General features: G+C 50.5%; 1 protein-coding gene, 1 long non-coding RNA gene and 1 pseudogene across 3 annotated transcripts in view; 1 reads left to right on the top strand and 2 right to left on the bottom strand.

Annotated features, from left to right (window-relative positions):
- Positions 1-1,361: 1,361 nt before the first annotated feature.
- On the bottom strand, positions 1,362-6,617 carry FOLR1 (folate receptor alpha). 2 transcript variants are annotated; one of them, XM_029914553.1, is made up of 5 exons: positions 6,501-6,617; positions 4,325-4,497; positions 2,221-2,409; positions 1,938-2,073; positions 1,362-1,789 (listed from the first exon to the last, which is right to left on the bottom strand). In XM_029914553.1, the coding sequence occupies exons 2-5, from the start codon at positions 4,475-4,477 to the stop codon at positions 1,503-1,505; spliced, it is 765 nt and encodes a 254-aa protein (XP_029770413.1). In that variant the 5' UTR covers positions 4,478-4,497; positions 6,501-6,617; the 3' UTR covers positions 1,362-1,502. The 2 variants fall into 2 exon arrangements, with proteins under 2 accessions (XP_029770413.1, XP_029770412.1); XM_029914552.1 differs by having other exon boundaries at positions 4,325-4,485.
- The window catches only part of LOC115271646, a 13,420-nt gene continuing 7,704 nt past the window's right edge, over positions 4,089-9,804 (top strand). The window contains exons 1-2 of the long non-coding RNA XR_003900033.1: positions 4,089-4,175; positions 4,287-4,502. This is a non-coding gene — a long non-coding RNA (uncharacterized LOC115271646). The remainder of the gene's footprint in view (positions 4,176-4,286; positions 4,503-9,804) is intronic.
- LOC115271645 overlaps positions 9,155-9,804 on the bottom strand; it is a 3,540-nt pseudogene continuing 2,890 nt past the window's right edge.

Genomic DNA, 9,804 nt, shown 5'->3' with positions numbered 1-9,804 from the left:
TCTAATGCATCTATAAATAAGTTGCTTTTGTAAATAGTATCATTGGTTCTGTAGTAAATGTAATCATCAGTTGGCCTTGTTTGCAAGACTACCTAGGATTGTGGCCAGTGGAATGCTCCACTTTTCATATTGACATAGTTCTTTGCATAGGATTCAAAGGGCTGGTTCTCTTTCTTACCTGAATTGAGCTGAAAAATTAAACTTGTAATCACAACCGTGCCAGAAACATAAACTGACCATAACATTACAAGTTGGTAAGTCTTATGACAAACATTCTGATCCCCCTCTCCTTCCAAGAACTTGTTAGCATTATTTTCCTGGCCTCCTGGAAGTTAGTCATGGCCATGACTTGATGTGGTCATCAGAATTAGCGATGGGTGGAAGTTTTAAAAGCCTGTATAGAATTCACCAACCTTCCTATTCATGTCTCATGGAAGTGTGCCATGAGATGGAGCCTCCCTCAACCCTGGGAATCCCTGAGCGCCATGCAGAAATCCCCCCCCCCCCCCCCCCCCCCTGGACACCCCACATGAAAGACTATAGCTTGTATAAGAGGTATTAGTTGTGCCAGGGAGATATTTGAGATGTTTCTGTAACATAATTTAGCTTATTATAACTGCTACAAACTATACTTAATGTGAAAACACTGCCTAAATACCTGTCAATATCTGTTAGTTTGGAACCTGATCCAGGAGCTAGGTTTGGGTTCTATTCCTGGTTCTGCTAGACCAGCAAGCCCAGCAACTCCAGTTAAACATGAAGTCCACTATCCCTTCAAGTTACACATATTTACCCAGCCCACAGGGGAAAGAGTTTGTTCTTAAGAGTCGGATTGCCTGAGTTGGAATCCCAACTTTATGCAGGGGACAGTTTTAGCCATGTTTCTTAATGTATGTGGCTGTTTCCACAGACATGCAAGGCACACAACAGTGTCTATACCCTATAGGAATAAATGTAAAGCACTTAGGATAGTGCCTGTAGATTCTGCTTTGTGGGTGTGAGCTGTTAGTGAGAAACGGCTCCTGCCGGACCTCTTCACCTCTACCCAGCCATCCATCCAGAACATGCCAGGCATACCCATCCTTCTCTCTTCTATTAAGCTGAGCATCCAGCAAAATCATCAACCCTGGGGGGTGGGGTGCATAGGCCCAATTCAGGGTCTAAAACTCTGGACCTGGCTCTAGATTAAAGCTGTGGCAAAAATGCAATTGAGAGCTATGAATATGTCCTAGGGTATAAGAGCGGTTAAACATCTAGAAAGTTCATAGTAAGTTTCAGAACTGGGAACTGACTAAGTCTAACTGCGTTTAATCAGCGGGAACTGGAAGGCCCAAGTCACATTCCCATTCACACCCAGATAATTCACTTAATACATGTTGGGTGTCTGGTTTATTCAGATGTCAGCCAGAGCCCCGCCCCCATCCAAGGAACCGGAAGTGAATAGCTGGGAGCTATGGGGCTGAACTGGGCAGGGCTGTGCAGGTATCCAAGGTGAAAGGAGCTCAGCTGAGCAGCCAGAGTTGCAGCATTGGGACCAGGCTGAGCAGGAGAGGCTCGATCCCATGGGGCAGGGCCCCGGCACTCATGGCCAAGGCATAGAACCTCGCCACCTCCTCGTTGGGGTTGCCCTGGGCCGGGTCGAACCACATCTGGATGCAGCGGCCACTCCCTCGGCTGTAGTTGCTGAGTTTGTAGGAGTGAGTCCAGATTTCACTGCACAGAGCAGCAGGTGTGGGGAAATAGAAGTGGAAGGGGTGGCAGTCAGCTCCAGCTGGGCACTGGTTATACCCTGCAGGGAAGATGGAAGACATTTAGTCACTGGGCCCAGAACTAACTTTGTTTCCACCAATCCCACAGCCCCAAATATTCATATACCAGCTCCACACCCACACCTCTGCCTCCAAATCTCTCCCTGCCTGCCCTGCCCAGGCCCTCACCTGAGCTCCAGTTCCAGCCCTTGTGCCAGTTGCTCTTGCAGGTGTAGGACGTGCGACAGTCCTCCCACCATTGCTGACAGTCCTCCTTGCACAGGGGCACGTTGAGGATGCGTTCTTTGCGCCAGCTTTGGTTCACCTGGGAGAAGTAGTAGAGAAAAAGGGCGCAGGTTCAAGGTTCTCGGCACCTCAGCCCTGAAGAGAGAGCTGGAGAGGCGGCCAGAGGAGCTGTCTGGGAAGCTTAGCTCCTCGGCAAAGTTGGAGGTCCAGGGCAGGACACTCGTACCTGCTGGATCCAGGGCCCCAGGTTGGGGGAGCACTCATAGAGGCAGGTGTCCTGGATGAAGTGCTGTTTGCAGGCAGGTGCCATCTGTCCGCAGTGGTCCCAGTTGAATCTGTACAGGTAGGAAATGTCCTTATGGGCTTCTCGGCTGGTGTTGGCAAAGCAGCAGGAATTCTTCTTCCAGGGACTGCACTGGGTAGGGGAGACATGGGGATTAACTCCCATGCCTGGCACAGCCACAGGATCCCCACATGCAGCCTCTCCCCTTTCAGTCTTTATTTTTTTATGTTTATTTATTTATTTGGGGAGAGAGAGACAGAGAATCCCAAGCAGGCTCTGCGCTGTCAGTACAGAGACCAACATGGGGCTCGATCCCATGAACTGTGAGATCATGACCTGAGCTGAAATCAACAGTCTCACGCTCACTCAGCCACCCAGGCTCCTCCCTCTGTCATCCCCTGACACAGTCAGTCTTTCAGAAATACTTGCCACTGGGGGACTCTCTTTGGGGAAAGTGCAGCCGTTATAAAATTCATTAATTCAGATCCCTATTGAGCTCCTACTTACTCTAACCAGAAGGTAGAGACATAACAATGAATGCTTATTGCAGGACAACTGCTTTGGAAAGAGATTCAGCAGAGAAGAGGGATGGGGAAGTGCAGTTTTCTAGACTGGTCAGACAAGCCTGATTAAGAAGGTAACAAACACCTAGTTAAAGAAACTGGAACCTCAGAATAGATGTAATTGTGTAAATACTCAAAACAATGTAAGAATGAAAACCCATAGATTAGAATTCAGTTTAAAAGCAAAATATTAAAATGTGCACTTTAGGGGCACCTGGGTGGTTCAGTTGATTAAGTGACTGACTTTGGCTCAGGTTAGGATCTCAGTTTGTGAGTTCAAGCCCCGCATTAGGCTCTGCACCCTGGCAGCGCAGAACCTGCTTTGGATTATGTATCGTATCCCTCTCTCTCTGCCCCTCCCCTGCTTGTGCTCTCTTTCTCTCTCTCTCTCTCTCTCTCAAAAATAAATAAAATAAACATTTTTAAAAAGCTTAAAAAAACACAATAAAACAAAAAATTGTGCACTTAAAAAATTTTTTTAATGTTTTATTTTTGAGAGAGAGAGAGACAGTGTGAGCAAGGGAGGGTCAGAGAGAGAGAGGGAGACACAGAATCTGAAGCAGGCTCCAGGCTCTGAGCTAGCTGTCAGCATAGAGCCTGACGAAGGTTTCAAACCCACAAACCATGAGATCATGACCTGAGCCGAAGCTGGACGCCCAACCAACTGAGCCACCCAGGCACCCAAAAATGTGCACATTAAAAACATATAGACTGAAGAAGTTAAAATCATGGCTGTTCAAAGTATGTTACACCATCACTTAGCTGCAGGCTCAGTGATTCTGAGCAGGCACTAACTGAGGACTGTGATCGTTATCTGCTACTGAGGTCAAAATGAATCCTTACATATTGGAATGCATTTTGCAAGTGATTTCCCTTTTGTGTTTTCTTTACATTTATGGCATCATTTAATTTTTTTTTAATTCTTAGACATGTTCATAATATTAAAGGGGTTGTGACAAAATAATTTTCATAGAAAAGAGACCTCGGGTCCACTAAAAAGGTCAAAAGCCCCAGCGGAAATATTTGCTAGATGCATGAATCAACGTGCCTCATACCCAGCCTCAAGACTGTGAGAAATCTACTTTTCCTGTGCTCTTTGGAGCTGGTGAGAAAGAAGCCACAAAGTGCTGTGTGTGCTTGCTGCCCTCAGATTCTTGGAGGGGTCAGTTCTTGTCTAAACTCTGAGATCAAAATTAGCCCCTGGGATGGGTCTCTCCCATGTCATTTCCCAGGCTCCTCTCTGGATGTGCTTCCTGATCTTGTAACACGGAAACCCAAAAACCAAGAAGCTAAGCTGCTGGCATTGAACTGGCAACACTGGGCACATCGTATGTGGTAAGCCAGTAGTTGCCCGTGTTAGTGCAAACTCAGAATGTCTCCGGCGGCCTTCCTGCCTCCACCATGGAAGGGGTTTGACGCTTCCCTCTCCCGCTGCCCTCTTCCCAGGTTAGCACCTCCCCACCACAGACGACCCCTCCGCCCACCTGCTCATGCAGCTCATCTTCCGGGCTTGGCTTTTCCTTGTGGTGCTTGGCATCCATACAGACATTGAGAAGCTCAGTCCTGTGCCGGGCTGCCCACACTGTGGTCACCACTGCCAGAAGGAGCAGCAGCTCTGTTGTCGCCAGCTGGGCCATGTCAGCGTCTGAAGGAAGACCTGTGGTCAGTGGCACCAAGAAAAGCAGAGGTGGGGCTTCCAGGTGTGTGGAAATAGCACAGGTGGGTGGAGCCTCCAAGAAGCCTGGGCCAGGTCACGCCCCACCCCTACCTCTGTCTTCATAGCCTCAAGGAGGGGTGGGATCAGACACCACCTTCTGGGACAGTCCTCACTGGTGTCACTATTGACTTCTTCAAGTGGACAGGAGGATCAAATGATGAGACTAAGGGCTGGGGTTTGGGCAAAATGCTGAAATAGCCAGGAGATGGCCATAGGTCCACAGTCCCTTGGTTGAAATCCTTGGAGGCAAGTGCTTCCGAATGTATAAAGTATTTGGGATTTTGTAAAAGAGTACAATTTACATGCATGCAACAGTCAAACACACATTCTGTGCTGAAATAGTTACACTGGTGGGAGAGATAAAAACTGGAATAGCCTTACATTAATTTTCAAGTCAGATTTTGACACCAAATGACTTTGTGCAAACTTTGACAATAATCTCAGTTTTAGAGCTCCAGATAAGTCGCAGATCTATGTTTAAAATAAAGCAGAATAAAACCCACCACCCGTTCCAGCAGTTCCCAGCCTCATCATTTGACCCCTCCCAGAGATCCTGCGAGGTGGGGAATGTCCTGGGCACAGAGGACTGTGGGCGGCCAGCTGGGCCTCCTGGGCCCTGGGGAATTCCTGCCCCCAACCACAGACCTGGCCTCCTTTTGAGTTCAGACACTGAAACTTGGGAGGGGACTGACTGGTCCTTCAGCCCTCTGGTTACCCCTCTGCTCAAAGTGCCTTGTCTCCACATTGCCCACCCACCCGGCCCTCCATCCTGTGGAGCTCACGCACTTCCTTGGCCTCCTGGATGGGACCTGAGCTGAGCGGCCGCCAGGCTGACTGCCCAGCAGGGCTTGGGGAACGGAATTGAATTCCTGCCTCCCCCCTCCTCCTCGCCCCTCACCTTTCCACACTCCAGTATTCTGCTACTCTATTTATTCCAGTGTTCATTCATTCTCCCACTTGGTAATTCATTCATTCCAGGACCCGATCATCCTTCTAATGACCCAGTCACTCACTGACTGGGTCACAAGACAGATCTGTACTCTCAGGAGCACCAGGTGACTCTATGGAGCAGGTTCCTTGCAGTCTAGCCATTTAGAGCACAGGTCTCGGCCCTAACACACCACCTCTGGCTTGACCTTGGGGGAAATAACTCAAATTATCTTAGGCTTTAGTGTCCTCATTTGAGCATTAATTTCCCACAAACTGCATCATGACCTGAGCCAAAGCCAGACGCTTAACCGATTGAGCCACCCAGGTGCCCCTGAGCACTAATCAAAGGGGACAAAACCCCAATAAAAGACAGTCAGCTGGGCCTGGATTGTGGAATCAGTTGGCACTGATGTCCCCCACCTCCCATTACAGGCCCCCCCCAAGTTTGATATAGGCCCCTCGATTTCAGAGCTCCTTCACCTTTGTCCCTTGCACCTTCGCTGTGCTGGGGCTGTCATGGGGGCAGCTGATGGGGAGTACAAGGGAGGCCTGGGTGGAGGCTGAAAAGGCCCTTCCCCAGGCTTCGTGGGCCCCACCTGGTCGGTCAGTAGTTTTTCTTTCTGTGGTGGTTGCTCTCTAGAGCCAGAGCTCTCTGTGCAACCTCTATAGCTCTGCAGGCTGCCCCCCACATTCTTAGATACTGGTGGAAGTACGCCCCACCCCCACCAACCACCATCACCCTGACACGCACAATCCAGGGCTCCAGATGTGAGGGCTAAGAACCCAGCACTATGCTGAAAGGTAAAAGTCCATTGGTTCTATTTCGGTGGTGGACACCAACTTGTGGTTTAAACCTTGGGCCAGCCAGGCTCTGTTCTGGGCCCTTAGCTTCCACTTCTGGATTCTCTGGGATTTAGGCAAAGTGGATCCTCCCAGTGCAGCAAATTCTTTAGCCCATGCTGGGAGCACAGTGGGGTGTGTTGCCTCAACTAAAGGGGTGGGGAGTGGCATACCTGGGAGAGGAAGTGGTTCCTGGTCTGGCTCGGGCCTCTGCTTCGCTCTACAGTCCCTGTTGTCTTACTCCGGGGCACAGCCGTGGTTTAGTGGCCTAGGAGACGGGCAGTAGGTCAGACAGCAGGGAATGTGGCCCAGGAGTGGAGCCAGGGATCGGGCGAAGGCCACTCAGCAGTTAATTCTTGCACGTTAATTATTGTGGGCACTCGCCAGGCTGCCACAGGAGGTGGGTGGCTTAATAGTGCAGGCCTAAGGCCAGTCCCCAGCCCTACTTACCCTTTTCTCCCCCAAACTCAGGTCTCATTAAACTTTGCAGCCTGAGTTGTTGGGTCCTTTAAAATATCTGATCCACTTCCAACCCCCTGTCCTTGTTATACAGAAGAGAATGAGACCCAGAGGATCAGGATAGAACCAACTGCAGGGCAAGGGCTATAGTGCAGGCTTCCAAGCTCCCAGCCACCTGTAGAGAGAACAGAACTCTCCAGGCCCCAACTTATAGATCCAGCAGCTCCTCCATACTCATCAGCCCCAGGCATTGCCCACCGCCAGCTGCAAAATCAGATATTCAGATGCCCAGAACCTGAGGCCCCAGCCCTCCTCCCTCTACTCCACTGCCCCCCCCCACATCTACCCACACAGGTGCCCCATCTACGGTGTCATCAGAGTCTGGTTTAATGTAGACCCCTCCCAACTCTCTCCCCCCAGCCAAGCACAGAAGCCTTCCTTTTATCATGGTGGTACCACTGGTGGGGAAAGGGAAGAGTGAAGGAGCAAATTTGGGCAAGAGGAAATACCAAGCTCTGTTTTGTCACAGCGCCTATGTGCAACCCTGGGAGAAGTGGTTATAGAGATGAAAGCCTAGAGTAAAGGTCTAGATTGGATGCAGATGTGGGAGCCATCAGCCTATGGATGGCAGTAGAAGTTTAAGGAAGATGGGGCCTCAATTCCCTGGGAAAGGCCACAGATGGAACAGGAAGGGGAGCAGTCAAGCTCCCCCAGCAAACCCTAAAGGATCTGCAAAGAAATGGACTCCCTGGAGACCCCCAGCTCATGCCCTGATTTCCCTCTCCCTCAGAGTGATCCTTACTTGAATCCTGTGACAAGCAGGGAGGACTCAGCTCAATGAAGACCTCAGCAGATTAGTCACTATTGGACCCTTCAGACCTCTCTTCTGGCTTTATAGGACCCGGTAGCCTTCTCCTGGTTGGGGAAGAATGACCCGAGATCTAGGAATGTCTTAAGGTGGGAGCTCTTTCAGATTGGACTTGTCCCCGCCAGCACCCTTCCCCCCTGCCCTGGGGACTGATCATTAACTGGGCTTTGTGGCCCCTCATGAGGAGAGTAAGGCCCTGGGCCCTGATGGCTTCAGAAGCAACCAGACACAGGGAGGTGATTGGGGGTAGGGTTCTGATCTGTGGGGAGTCTCTGCCCTTGTGGAGCTTTAAGCCCGGTTCTGAACCTGGGATCTGAATGCTGGGCTGTCTGACCAGCAGGGTTGGGGGGTGCAGGTGAAGCAGCCACCTTGGAGCAGATCCTGAGAGAGTTATCTGCCTGGGCCGGAAGCTTTATATCAGCAAAGTGGGCCCTCAGCATCCTTGTAGAATCCAATCTGTAGGCTGCCCTGTGACCAGACAGAGATAACAAACAGGAAGGTGTTTGACCTGCACAGGTAGAGGTCCTGGGCTGCAGAGAGTGGGGGTGGGAGAAACTGGAGCTTTTCCTGGGTGTCAGCCCATCAGCTGTGGAAACTGTGGTTCCCAGGCAGCAAGGTGGGACTATGATTCAGATCTGAGTCCCATTCCTAGCCAGATTCTTTCACAAAGAAAGACAGAGAAGTTTTGTGAGAGGCCTCAGGGCATCAGCCTAAGGCTCTCAAATCCAGTTTCTCCTCTGGCCTCAATCCCTGTCCTCTTCTATTTCAGCCACCTAGAAATTTCTGCTTGTGTTTCGGTCCTGCCAAGCCTTTGTACTTGCTGAACCCTATCCATGGAATGCCGTTCCTCCCTCCATTTTCTGCTTGGCAAACGTTACTCCTCTGGAAGCCGCCTCTAACCTCCCTGGGCTCCCACTTGTGAGTGCATGTGTTGTTAGGGAATAGCAGATGATAAACACAGAAGGCAGGTGTTTGTACAAAGGGACCTGAGCTGTGTGATCAGAAAGTGCCTGGATGACTTCTTTTGGTGGAGTGGTCAGAAGTCCTGTTAGTGGGGAATTTTAGGTTGAAATCTGAGAGGCTAGGAAGACCCAGACGCAGGGCTCAAACCCATGAACCATGAGATCATGACCTGAGGCGAAGTCGGATGCTTACTGACTGAACCACCCAGGCGCCTGAATGCATATGCTTCTTGACCCAGCAATCCCTTTTCTGGAATTCAAGTATAACATTCTACCATGCATAAGATCATTCAGTACAGTGTTATTTGTTCTTTTAAGAAAGGGAAGCAATGTAGTTGTTCTTGATTGGCATTCCCCACGCACTACCACCACCAATATCTCTACCCTAGTCCACATCTAGAAAGGGAAGGAGGGGGCAAGAAACTTTTATTTCCCACCAGGAGCCTGAGGACTCATCTGTCAGTCTCTGCCCACCTCTTTCCACCAATGTCCTCCTCCCTTGTGATGTGGGAGTGACGAACCTGGCATGAGAGGGAAGCCTGATTGAGAAATAAGACCCTCAGACTTAGGGGTCACCTTCCACCCCCTACTTATTGGTGAACTTCAAGTCAGTCCCAGTCCCTCTTTGGGCCTCAATAAGAATGATAAAGCAATGAGGCATGTCACCCACAATCGACTCATCTCCAAATTATTTACGAGACAGAAGATACACCTGGATCTGTCTATTAAAATAGGCTGTCAGAGGAACCCCATATGACCTGTCTAGGATCAAGAACCAATTACTAGGGCATTAGGGGACCCCTTCATCTGAGACGGCTGAGCTGGGCTGAGGCTGGGTCACCCAGGCTGGGTGCGAACAAGGAAGCTGTCTAGATGTCAGCAGTGGGAGGGACTCAGCCTAGGAGCCAGAGTTGCAACATCAGGACCAGGCTGAGCAGGAGAGGCTCGATCCCATGCCGCAGGGCCCCGGCACTCATGGCCAAGGCATTGAACCTCGCCACCTCCTCGTTGGGGTTGCCCTGGGCCGGGTCGAACCACATCTGGATGCAGCGGCCGCTCCCTCGGCTGTAGTTGCTGAGTTTGTAGGAGTGACTCCAGATGCCCTCACACAGGGCTGCAGGTGTGGGAAAGTAGGTCTCAAATGTGTGGCAGGTGGCTCCAGCCGGACACTTGTTAAATCCTGCATGG

Source organism: Suricata suricatta, chromosome 11 (assembly GCF_006229205.1).
Source record: "Suricata suricatta isolate VVHF042 chromosome 11, meerkat_22Aug2017_6uvM2_HiC, whole genome shotgun sequence".
Taxonomy (NCBI): Eukaryota; Metazoa; Chordata; class Mammalia; order Carnivora; family Herpestidae; genus Suricata; species Suricata suricatta.
This window is presented reverse-complemented; position numbering and strand designations above follow the sequence as displayed.

Bases quoted from the DNA above. Each gene is read 5' to 3' on its own strand.
- FOLR1 (XM_029914553.1), bottom strand. From the start codon at position 4,477: ATGGCCCAGCTGGCGACAACAGAGCTGCTGCTCCTTCTGGCAGTGGTG. The intron at 2,410-4,324 runs GTGGGCGGAGGG...TCCCCTACCCAG, and splicing joins AAGATGAGCTGCATGAGCAG to TGCAGTCCCTGGAAGAAGAA. The intron at 1,790-1,937 runs GTGAGGGCCTGG...TCTTCCCTGCAG, and splicing joins GGGCTGGAACTGGAGCTCAG to GGTATAACCAGTGCCCAGCT.